General features: G+C 35.9%; 1 protein-coding gene across 5 annotated transcripts in view; it reads right to left on the reverse strand.

Annotated features, from left to right (window-relative positions):
* PPA2 (inorganic pyrophosphatase 2) overlaps positions 1-13,488 on the reverse strand; it is an 87,379-nt gene that overhangs the window by 57,593 nt on the left and 16,298 nt on the right. For all 5 annotated transcript variants that reach the window (XM_059394954.1, XM_059394972.1, XM_059394983.1 and 2 more), the window contains 2 exons: positions 10,070-10,123; positions 8,294-8,413 (listed from right to left, as the gene is read on the reverse strand). In XM_059394954.1, coding sequence (XP_059250937.1) covers positions 8,294-8,413; positions 10,070-10,123 — 174 coding nt within the window. The remainder of the gene's footprint in view (positions 1-8,293; positions 8,414-10,069; positions 10,124-13,488) is intronic.

A 13,488-nucleotide genomic window follows, 5' to 3' on the forward strand; every position in this document is an offset into this window, starting at 1 on the left:
AACATCACAATAATTAAGACGGATTTATAGTATTCCCTCCTTCCATCTCATTTTTCTGTATAATCACATCTGAAAGTGGGCAGTATTTCCAAACATACTCTTTTTCCAAGCTGAGTCAGCATGTAAATTCATGCTGTCTTTTCAAGTTTCAGTTCAGAGGTTTCCACCATCTGCGCTGCTTCCAGGGGCTGCGGGAACTGTTGCTTCCATCATTCACTGCTTCCTTTGACATGGTAACAGCATCAGGTCTGGCGCTCTGTGTTTGAAAATTAACTTTCTATTCTTTAAATGACTCCTACTAGAAGAAACCTAGTTTTCCCTTCATAAAGAACAAGACAGAATCTACACCAAATAAAAGAAGAATCTATTTTTGTCTCATTTCATTTCCACTTAAAAAATTCTCTACCTTGCCATTGAATCTCAAAACCTTGACAAAAGCCTGAAAAGATGTCAACCCTTAAATTTTCTAAAAAGATTATACCCTTCTGGTTACAAAATACACACATGAGCATTTCTATAAATGAAAAGCATAAGAGAAATTTGTTATCAAATTTAAATATCCCTTAGGCACCATCCTTCCCCAAAAGCCTCACAATTACTTGATTCTAAATGGAACTACAGAAGTTCCCTAAAATCATCATTTTCCTTAGATATACATTACAAATGTGCAGAGACTGTGTCACCTCAAGACTGTTATCCAGAGATAATTTTAGATTATCCAAGCTTGGTTCCTCTAATTTTATATTGATAATTTTAAAAGTATACTCTTATTTACAGCTAAACCCTAGATAAACTCCAATATTTTCCTTCTGGCCCAAATTATAATATATTTAGGAGTAAACTGAACCCCACCTTGCAAAAAACAAAAAAATTCAGTAAAACAACATTCACTACCTCAAATACTAATATTAATAATAAAACATAGGAAGAATAAACTTACTGTTAACCTTACATAGTGATTATAGGGGAAAGACATATTCTAAGTGATACACACAACTACACACACACACACACACACCCCATGGAGAAAGTACTATTGTTGACCGATTTTATAGACAAACTGAAGCACACAGAATTTAAAAATTGCCCAATGCTCACATTTTCTAAATGGTGGCAATGGGATGAGAACTCAAGGTATTAATCCTATTACAATGCCCAAGTTTAGATAACAACAGCAACTGAGTGAGAATTACTTTCAGATATAACCTTATTCTTCTTCATGATTGTCTTCTTTTAAATACCTTCTCTCACTCACAAAATCTCCTAAGTAGGTATCCATTCACATTGCAAATATTTATTGAGTACCAATCAGGGCGGGAAGTTAGGAATAGACATGCAGAGGACATAGTCAATACCCTGAAGAATGTCAAGTTAATAAATGGTACAGCATTTGTCACAAATGCTACAAAATTAATCTTGATGTGCTAAAGAAACCAAGATGGGACTGAGATAAGACTGAAATCAGTGAACCTAGAAACAGAAAATATCTGAGAGGGTCTTCCTTCCTTATATAAGAACCCTCTCTTAAACTTCCCTTAACTTTCCTCCACCCTCAAAAGGGGACAAATGTGATAGTTAAGGTCACTCTGACATAAAGGAAGTTGCCTAGACTCTAGGTCTACTTCCGTCACAAACTACCTTGGCCCAAACATCCGGATCTCAGTTTCCTCACCTATTAAAAAATGGCCTCTGTAAGACAATTGCTAGATGTGTCCCAGCCCTGAGTGCTAGGACTGTTGGTGGTCATTCATTATCCACATGAATACTACCAGTCAAGAGGAAGCTTCATGAGATAACTTAGTCCATTTGAATCAGCAGTAGTTTTAAGAAATTCCTTCCTTGAACTGAGACAAAAACAGTCTTCATACATTTGGTTTTGGTGGGTGCTTCCCATTTATTAATTGGTCTCAGAACTCTACTTTCAATATTATTTATCAATTTATTCCTCCCGTCAAGGAAGTAAGTACATAAGTACAAAATTCTTAAGCTACACAATCTTGATACATTTAAGGCATGTTCTTCATGATTTCCCTTACCACAAAAACAACTGACTGGTTCTAGTTCTAGTCCTGCTTTTCACACTTTATGCAAAGGCCTCCATTGTGATTACAAAAGAGATTCACAGTAAATGACTTCCAACTTAACTTGAAAATATAGTATAATTTTAAGCAAGCACCAGGAGAGGAAATCTTGACAAAATTAAAACTTTGACTATGCCCCCTTGTGGAGCTTTAACTGTATAGCTAGGCAGAGAAACAACTTAAAAAGCTCAATGTTCTCAAGAGGAAATTCCAAATCTTAACATTTGCTTCACAAAAGTTAAAAAAAAAAAAAAAAAATTAGCATCCAAAATTTAGAAATAACTTCAACAACTAAGTAAGAAAAAGGGCAACCCAATACAAAATGGGCCAAAGACAAGAACAGGTCATTCAAAGAGAAAACATGAATGACTTATAAATATATGAAAAGATAGCTAGTCTGATTAGAAAAATAAAAAGTAAATTGTATAATGAGAAATAGAAATATAAAATAGAAAGAGAAAGAGAAATAGAAAAATAAAAAGTAAAAGTATAATGAGACACTATGTCAAAAACCTAAAAATATGATAATGCCAAATAAAGCTGACCCTCAAATAACTCAGGGTTAGGGATGCTGAACCCCTGCACAGTTGAAAATCTGAATATAAATTTTGACTCCACAAAAACTTAACTACTAACAGCCTACTGCTAACAGGAAGCCTTATCAATTATATAAACAGCACATATTTTTATGTTACATATATTATATACTAGATTCTTAAAATAAGCTAGAGAAAATGTTATCAAGAAAATCATAAAGAGGGGTGCCTGGGTGGCTCAGTCGTTAAGTGTCTGACTTCAGCTCAGGTCATGATCCCAGGGTCCTAGGATCAAGCCCTGCATTAGGCTCCGGGCTCAGCTGGAAGCCTGCTTCTCTCTCTCTCTCATTCCCCCTGCTTGTATTCCCTCTCTTGCTGTGCCTCTGAGAAATAAATAAATAAAAATCTTTAGGAAAAAAAAAAGTCATAAAGAGAAAATACATTTACAGTACTATACCATAAAAATCTCTATATAAGTAGATTCAAACCCATGCAGTTCACACTCATGATCCAGGGTCAACTGTACTGGTAGGGATATAAGGCACCTAGCACTGCTGGTAGGAGTGTGTATTGTTACAATTTCTTTTGTAAGGAATTTAGAAATACCTAGTAGAGTTACAGAAGTGTGTCACTCACAATTAAGCAATCTGATTCATAGGTATACACCTATCAGTACATACCTATATATGCTACATATATAGAAAAATTTTAGCATGAACCCAGGAAAAGCATAAATAAAAAGAGAAACTATCAATGGAAATACAAATAATGTTGGTACAAACAATGGCTATAAAGCTAAGAAAATAAATCAGAAAACAGATTACTGATCTAGCCTAGAGCAAATCTTTCTCATCCTTGTGTAGATGTCTGAGATCATTACCTTATAAGCTACAAATATTAATAAATACATTTATAATCACCATGCTCTGGTCCTTATGTCAAAAAAAAAAATCATTGAATTGTACAGAGCTCTCTATACAAGTGCTTCTTGAGAACTACTTCCTGGTTAATCAGGATTCCTATAACCAGCTCAAGGGAAGGAGGATGCACCTGTACTTTAACAGATTCAATTTGAAGCAAAAGCCACTGCCAGTTGTCTCACTAAGGGCAGCTATTATCAGTGACAACAGTGTCATCATCGAGAAATATTACTGAGGAACTCCCTCCAGGCTAAACAGTTTGCTTTGATTATTTCATTCAGTATTGACAACAACCTGTGGGGGAGGTGGTATAATGATATAGATGTAGAAATAGACCTAGAGAGATTTAGCCACTGATCCCAGGTTACAAACCTAGTAAGTGGTACTAAATGTTACTTGGGGTCAATGAACCAGACTCATAATGAAGTTCAAAATAAAAACACAATATTCCATTAAGACTGAAGAAATCTTAGTGGGGGGGTTGCAGAGGGTTGGCAAAATGGGAGAAGGGAAGTGGGAAGGATAGGCTTCCAGTTACAGAATGAGTACGTCACAGGAATAGAAGTACAGCACAGGAATAGAGTCAACAGTGTTGTAATAGCGTTGTATGGCGAGATGGTAGCTTTACTTGAAGTGAGTGTAACATAAACTACAGAGCTGTCCAATCACTATGTTGTACAGCTGAAAGTAATGTAACACTGTGTGTCAACTATACTTCAATTAAAAAAGAATTGTTGCGGGGCACCTGGGTGGCTCAGTGGGTCAAAGTCTCTGCCTTTGGCTCAGGTCATGATCCCAGGGTCCTGGGATCAAGCTCCACATCGGACTCTCTGCTCGGCGGGGAGCCTGCTTCCCCTCTCTCTCTCTGCCTTCCCCTCTGCGTACTTGTGATCTCTGTCTGTCAAATAAATAAATAAAATCTTAAAAAAAAAAAAAAAAAAAGAAAGAAAGAATTGTTCCACTACACAAAAAAAAATTAAAGAAATCTTAAATTTTGTGATTCTAGTCCTTTAACATTATCCAGTCCATTAACATAATGGGTCTTCCAAATATTCACTCAGAAGCTGTAACACTGAATAACCCATTATACATGGAAATACAACTTGGGGAAAGCAAACAAAAGAAAATTTTTGCTCAGGTCAAACCCAAACTTTGGGGAAGGCATTACTGCTAGTGAGGGGGAAGTTATTAATTAAGGTTCACCAGTCTAGACAGCTAGAGATCTGAAAGAATGACAGCACGCTGATGAATCACAAGCTGAGGAAGAGGCTGCTACTTAAGTAAAATGCTGCTGCTTACTGTTCTTCCAAGCATGGTTGGCTTGGTAACGGTTCTGAACAAATTTCCTTCTGTTACAGGACAAATCATAAGAAAACAGCAAAATCTAATACCCACAGACACATACGAAACAAATGTAATACACACAATGCATTCATTATTCATTCCCCAAATATTTATTAATCACCTACTAGGTGTCAGGCACTAATAATCTAAGTAGTTAGTTGGAAGACCTCAATGAACAATAAAGACAGAATCCCTATCTTCCTGGAGTCTGCATTCTAGCTGGAAAAAATTCACAATAAACATAATAAACAACCAAATTACAGAACATGTTAGAAGTTGGTAGATTCTACAGAAAAGGGAAAAAATAAAGTAGGGAAGCAGGAGACAAGGTTATATTCTAAAGGATTTTCAGGGCAGACATCACGAAGAAGGTGATTTATGACCAAACATTTAAGGAGGTGAGCCATATGCATTTCTGGCAAAAACCATTCCTAGCTGGAAGACACAATAAAGATGAAACCTGCACCATGAGTGTGCCTGGAAAACAAGAGGAATCATGAGAAGGCCAGCGTGGGAGTGAGGGAGCAAAGAAGAATGAGAAACTGGAGACGAAATAAAAAATATAAACAGGACGAGGGGCTAGCTATCATTTTACCAGACTCATTCTGTCTTGATACTGACAACGAAGCAAAAAGATATTAGGTACAATTATCTTTTCCCATAAACAACTGGTCTAATTTCAATTTTTCATAAACATTCATCAGCTCACTTACTGTTTGGTAAATAAGTTCTCTGCAACCTCATGTATTCTTTTGCTGAAAACTAACACACACACACACACACACACTTTTGGGTGCAGGTTTAAGAAGATGGTAAAGACCTCTGGTTAAAAATGGCAGAGAAACTACAGGTCTATTTTCTCCTCCTCACATCCATTCTAGCCACACTGGTCTTTCTGTTACTCAAACACACTAGGCCTGCTTCCCCCTCGGGACCTTTATACATCCCGTTTCTTGTTGCATTCCCTCCCAGATGTACATGCTACTTGGCCCCTCACTTCCTGGAGGTCCTCACTCAAATAACCCCTTCTTGTGGAGGCCTTCTCCTTAATCAGAATTACAACATTCCCAATATATCCTAGTCCCATTCCCTGCCTTATTGTTCGCCAACATGCTTACTGCCATTTGACACACTATACATTTTATTACTCTTTTGTTGTTGTTGTTGGTCACTCTGTCCAGAATAAAAGACCCAGAAGGATTTTTGTCATTCTTATCACTGCTTTACCTCCAGTACTTACAGCACTGCCTGGCAAACATCAGGCACTGCTCTCATATCTACTAAGGAACAGCTCTGTGCAGTCTTGGTATAGAAAAAAGGGAAATTAGAAACACTAAAGCACTCACTGTGGTGAAATAGAAATGAGGAAAGACAAGCGCTATAAAAGGAGATTGGAGCAGGAAGCAGAGCCCAGATCAGGCAGGGTTCAGGAACCATGCTAAGAACATTGTTTTCTGGGGTACCTGGGTGGCTCAGTCAGTTAAGCATCTGCCTTCAGCTTGGTCATGATCCCAATGTCTGGGAACAGGCCCCACATCAGGCTGCCTGCTCAGCAGGTTGTCTGTTTCTCCCTCTCCACACCCCCTCCGCTTGTATGCTCTCTCACCCTCTCAAATAAATAAAATCTTAAAAAGAAAAAAAAAAAAGAATTTTGTATTTTATTCTTGAGGCAATAGGAAACCACTAAAAAGGTTCTCATATGAGCAAAACATTAGGAGATTTAAGCCTTTAAAATGCTATTTTGGATGCTAGACAGTATTAAATGTCAGTAGGCAACAGTTCAGGATGCATTAAGAGACTGCTAGAGTCTACAGTAAAAATACTATACCTAACAGACTACTGTAATAGTAGGTAGGGGCATCTTGAAAATTCAAACACATCTAGACGAGTACAAAAACTCGTCAGGACTTTAGTTAGAAAAACTACAAAAGTTGAGAACTAGTAGATGAATTAGAAAAACTTATTATGCTCCATGGTAACCAGTGGTTTAGTTGTTGATCACCCCCTATGAATTTCTTTAGAGGGAAGACTATATAATAAAAATACCAGTACCTATAATAATGTGATCACTATACTCTTGGCACTCTTCTAAGATCACCGTGTAATAATTGATTTAACTTCAATAAGACCATATGCACTAGGTACTTTATCATCTCTATTTAACAGATGAAGAAAGTGAGGCACAGAAGGACAAACTAACTTATCCAAGGTCACATTACTAGTAAGTGCCATCTCTCCAAAACCCACATTCTTAGTCACGTATGTGCTGTCTTGTGTATCAGTTTTCTTTGTATACCCACCATCTATACACTGACTAGCACAAAAATTATTAATAAATGTTTCATGAAATAAACAAATATATGAACTTCAGTTTGTCCCCTGCCTTCTCTACTTTATATGTCTCTGTTTTTGTCTTTCTCCAATCCAACTGCTTCGTTGGCCTTCTCCTCATCCATATATCCGCTCCTACAAAGAGTATCCCCCGAGCTTAAAAAAAATTTTTTTTTTACCCTTTTACTGACAGGTCAAACAGAATGTCTACTTAGGCACGTGGGGAGTCAGAACACCTGCCTTCACTTTTTCAACAGACATTCTCATTCTTAGTACATCATTTTAGAAGTGCTTGTTTTAAGCAAGAATGTATCCATGTGGGTGGCCTAAAAGCATCAAAGGCAGCTGACCCCTTAGAAAACAATTTTCTCTCTTCTTTTCCTGTAAATATTCTCAATGGGCAGCTGGTTTTTTGAGTAGGATAAAGCCAGACTCCTTTTTCTCAGTTACTTCCCCAAAAGCATTTTGGAATTTCATGCAAAATGTTAAAATTAATAAATAAAATAAAATATAAAACTTAAATATCCAGATAGATAGTCTAATATAGATGGCTTTTATAATCATAAAAAGAGATGATTCTCTATGTCTCCTAAACTCAGACTTATGATTCTGCATACTCCGAGTTTTACTCACTAAATAATTTGATCAGTAGGAGACACCATTTGAGCAGAAGGAGATACCATTTCCCAAGGGTGAGGAAACATGGGAAGAAAACAAAAAGGGATAAGATAGGATGCTATCATATATGACTGTATATAAAAGCATCAAAGAAACGACTGAAGGTAAAGTGGGTAAAACATTTTTTACTGACTCTTAACTGCCAAGTCCAGAGCAAGAAATGTGTTCAAATGCCAAATGTAAGTGTTCTATATGCCTAACTCTAAGAACTTAAGTAAAGACATATATATAGTTTGAAAAAAAATTATTGATACACTAAAACTCCACATTAAAAAATTTTAAATTTACAAATCTCTCAAACTGACATGCCCTCAGAACCAATTTAAATTCAAGTAGTTCACAGGATTTACAGGGCAATTTTTTCAGAAGACAGAGAAGTTTTACCATTATAAAAAAATGTTACCTGTGGGAGGGCACCATAATTCCAGATATAACCCTTGTGAGGAAAGATATTTGCCACATAGCGTAGCTTGCCATTCTTTATATCTTGTTTAATGGGATTCAATGGCTCCTCTGTGGCAATCTATGTAAATCATGGAAAAAAGGAGAGAGGAGGATGAGAAATGATTAATCCTATATTCAAATTGTGTATTTTAAATCTGTCTGCTATTATGAGGCTAAATATTTATATTCCAACTTACTGATCAAAGATACTTTAAAATAAATTAACTCTTATTTCTACTTTACAGTTTTAGGTAAGAAAGAATGTCTAAAAAGGAAACATCAGATTACATACTTAGTTACTTTATAATAACTTTAGTTATTATATATGCACTCATTTCGAACAAAAATAACAATTACTGATGTTAATAAAGATTAACCTACTTGCTTTTTGATACTAATTTTGGGTGTCTTACCATCAATCTTATGAAAATAAGGTTAACGTAAAGATTTTCACCAAGTAATTTCATTTAACTTTCTATCAAATATACTCAAACTGAGTTGCCAAAAAAACAACAAAAAACCCCCACTATCCTATAAAGAATAACTTGAAGCCATTTTTGAATGAATAAATACTGCTTAAATTAGGTAGGATCTCACAGATTCTTGATTCTATACCTAACTGAGATAGAAAGTAGCCAGAATGCTTGAATATTCTGAAGGAAAACCAAAAAGAGAATCCATTTTTAAAAATTTTTACTCTGACCTATTAAAATATTAACCAAAACAATGCTACTAGGACTTGGTGAAATTACTGGCAATTCACTAACTATAAATTCTGAAAAACATACACCTATATAACAATCCTTAATTAAAATACTTGAGGGGGCATCTGGAGGGCTCAGTCAGGTAATTGCCCAACTCTTGCTTTCGGCTCAGGTCATGATCTCAGTTTCTGGAGACTGAGCCCCTTATAGAGTCTGCTTGAGATTCTCTTCTCTCCCTCTGCCCCTCATCCCACTCACATGGGCTCTCTTGTATGCATGTACACATGTACTTGCACATTTTCTCTCTCAAATAAATACCTAAATAAGATCTTTTAAAAAAATACTTGAAATAATACTTGCTATCACATCCAAAGCAATAGGACAAGACTTAATAAAGAAACTAAGTGCCATAAATTAAATTTCACTCAGAAGTTTAAGGAATCTTACCTAACTGAAGATGGAACAAGAAAATTCTGAAGGGCAAAAAGGAAGTTCTTGATAGGTTCATGTCTCAAAGAAAACATTTTAAAAAGGGGGAAAAAAAGGTAACCAGGGAATAGCAGATATCCTGGATAGCACTTATAAATCAAGAGTTGGCCAGGAAAATGCTTTCATTTCTGATACAAAAATCTAAAGGACAGTTTGTCTTTAGAAACTTGCCATCAGTCCCAAATAAATATGTCTCAATTTTATCTGTGAACAAAATACATCTCTGAATCTATTTAAATAAACCTTGAAAATGTTTGTTATTTTTCAAAGACAGAGGAGTCAAAGAAAATTAAATAAATATGTGTATAACAAACCAGAGAGACAAAAGTGGAAAACACACTCTTTAAAGTGTAAATTCAGCTTTGAATAATATTTTGCTATTTGAAAATTACATTTCAAGTTCATGAAAATGTTTTCTATTGTTTTTACCAAAAAGAAGTTTGTCAACCATCCCAAATTCAAAATACTTCCAGACAACGTGAAATAAAGTTTTTAAGTCTTAACTGTAATTTCTACTTGATATTAAAAGAACATAGCCATACCTCCATTTTAGCATTTGTCCACCGAGGTACTTCTACAACCATATTAAACAAATTCTGCAGGTTAAAAAAAAAAAACAGATAATTTTTAAATTTTTACTTATCCTTTGTATCACTTGTCTCTTGTGCAAGAATACTGTAATTTTTTTCCCAACAAAAATGTGTGGAGACTACATCATACATCTGCATGCCTTAAATTTCTTCTGAAAAATTAAAGTTGTTGTCTAAAACACAGCAGGATTTAAGCCATCATGTCACATGATGCTGCAGCATTAAAACTTGCTATATTTCACCTTCACAGTATAGTGACAGAACTAGAATGGAAACGTGTTTCAATTTTTATTTTCCAACTAAAACAGAAGTGAGAGACAGGGTCCATCATGTAAACTAAAGTCTCACTTTTCCAATCTGTAATATAAGTGTAATGATCTCTGTCCTATTCACCACACAAAGTTGTAACACAGATCAATTACATTATTTAAATGAAAATACACAAAAAAATTACAAAGTAAAATAATTTGAAAATCACAAAGCAACATTTAGGGGAGCCTGGGTGGCTCAGTTGTTAAGCATCTGCCTTCAGCTCAGGTCATGATCCCAGGGTGCTGGGATAGAGTCCTGCATCGGGCTCCCTGCTTAGCGAGAAGCCTGCTTCTCCCTTTCCCACTCCCCCTGCTTGTGTTCCCTCTCACGTGCTCGCGCGCTCTCTCTCTCAAATAAATAAACAAATAAATAAATGAAATCTTAAAAAAAAACAACTCCCAAACCAATGCAATATTTAAAGACAAGTTATTATGATCATCATGTAAAATTAAGGCTTTTGGCATAGGTATTAAGTTTAAAAAGTCAGACTGACACCTTTCTACACTTAGCTTGCTTATCTAGGATTTCTGATACCCTTAAGTTATAAAAGAACCAGCTTCTTTTTATCATTTTTGAACTTTACAGAGCATTTAAAGCAAAAAAGACTCTAGGTCAATGGTGGGTAAAAATACCTGCCTACAGTACTTAGGTATACAAATCTGTAATTTTCCATAGTTTGGGCCTTACAAAAATAAAGTCTCAAGTTTAAAGTCAACTTGCATGCCATTTTGTTATCAGTAACTAACAACTTACCATGGGAAAGCCATGTTAAAACAGTGCTACAAGTATGGCCAAGAACCAGAGCTAATATGCAAGCTGATTGTTACTGGCTCATTTAGAAATGTTAATGGCAATTTTATGGAGTCATTTTTAAGTCTGTTAAACCTTGAATTACACTTTTCTAATAATTCATTTTTATTATTTTTTTTGAAGTGTCAGTTCACAACAGATCAGAAATAAACCAAAAACTAATTCCTTAGCACAGATCATTTGAGAAAGCAGTGATTAAATACACTTATTCTCAATTGTGCCACGCATCAAAATCACCAGGAGAGCTTTAATCAATTTTTTTAAAAAAAGGTTTCCTAGAGCCCACCTCCACATATTTGAATTCAATAGCTTGGGGATGGAGGCAGGGCACTGCTTATTTTTAAAAGCTCTGCAAGCAAATTTTAATACTCATCCAGAGTTGCAAACCTCTGGCTTACAGCACTGCTAAACAATACGTGGGGGCTTAGTGAAACACGGATGCTATTAATTCAAAGAATGCCATTTGAGTCACAAAAGTAATGATGGTTGTTAAGCTTTTCTAGTTAAGACTAAAGTTTACCAATGACAGAAACGCAAAACCATAATGAGATAAAGAACAAAGCCAAGAATGAATTCACAACTGCTCCTTAGAAGTATGTCTCATACCTATCTTGCAACTTTATACACAGTCTTGCTGTTATGTTTCATTTTCTATGCTCTTTTATGAGGTACCCCAGCACCTGTTTAAATATGTCTCAAGTAGCTGTTAAAAAGAAAAACCCAAGTAAATGGCAGATGTTCACATAATTTATTCATCCCTGAAAGCCTGGCTATACGAGAACAAATGCATACAGATGAATCCTCAGAGGTTACAGGAAGACCCTGGCTAGTCACAATTGTTTTACACAATGACACCTACCAAAACCACTCACAGAAACTTGAAATAGGCCAAAAGAACAAAAGACAAGGTTTGAATTTTAAGTGTGCAAACCGTCTCTCCTTCATCACTTGTTACTGACTCTGAAGAGTGAATCCCCAGCCTGCTTTTCTTCCCTCCAGCTAAAATACATATTACTTATAATTTTTTAAAGCCAATGTTAGCCTGGTTATCCTAAGATTACTGTTAACTATAAACCAGTAATGGTCTGCTGAAATTTACCAGAAAATAGGAAAGATACGAGGGGACACATTTCATGTGAGAAAGCTGGATATGAGCAAGAACCATTTACCTCCTTCTTCAGGTGTTTTCTGTCTCTCTACTTTTCCTTTCTATTTTTATTGCAAAAACCAAAAAGAAAAACTCATAATACATGAAGAAAGTTAGTAAATTTTATATACTTTGGAAAAAAATGGGAGGATATCACCCTTAGTTCCTCTAACTCTTAAAAAGATCAAATAAACTTTGGATTTGATACTAAAAGCAAAGGCAACATGTAGCAAAAAATAAACAAGACCATCAGACTAAAAACCTTCGGCTGAGCAAAGGAAACAATTAACAACATAAAAAAGGTAAACTATAAATGGTAAAAAATATTTTAAGTCACATATCAAATAAAGATTAGTATCCAAAACTCAAAGAACTCATGTGACTCAATAGAAAAAAAAAATCTGATTAAGAAATGGGCAGGGGGGCACCTGGGTGGTTCAGTTTGTTAAGCGGCTAACTTGGTTTGACTTGGTTTCTGCTCAGGTCATGATTTCCGCTCAGGTCATGATCTCATGGGTCCCGAGATTGAGCCTAGGGGGCAGGCTCTGCACTCAGGAGGGAGTCTGCTTGGGACTCTCTTCTTCTGCCCCTCCCACCACGATTTTCCAAGAGACAGTCAAAAGGTACATGAAAAGGTACTCAACATCACAACTGTCAGAGAAATGCAAATCAAAACCACAATGAAGTATCACCTCACACCTGTTAGACTGGCTGTCATCATCAAAAGACAAGAAATAACAAGTGCTGGTAAGATTGTGAAAAAAGGAGAATGCTTGTGCATTGTTGGTGGGAATGTAAATTGCTACAGAAAACAGTGTGGCAGTTTTTAAAAAAAATAAAAACAGGGGCGCCTGGGTAGCTCAGCCGGTTAAGCCTCTGCCTTCGGCTCAGGTCATGATCTCAGGGTCCTGGGATCAAGCTCTGCATCTGGCTCTCTGCTCAGCAGGGAATCCTCTTCATCCTCTCTCTCTGCCTGCCTCTCTGCCTGCTTGTGATATCCCTCTCTCTGTCAAATAAATAAATAAATAAAATCCTTAAAAAAAATAAAAATAAAAAATAAAAACAAAGCTATCATATGATCCAGCAATCCCACTTCTGGGTA

Source organism: Mustela nigripes, chromosome 1, assembly GCF_022355385.1.
Source record: "Mustela nigripes isolate SB6536 chromosome 1, MUSNIG.SB6536, whole genome shotgun sequence".
Classification (NCBI taxonomy): domain Eukaryota; kingdom Metazoa; phylum Chordata; class Mammalia; order Carnivora; family Mustelidae; genus Mustela; species Mustela nigripes.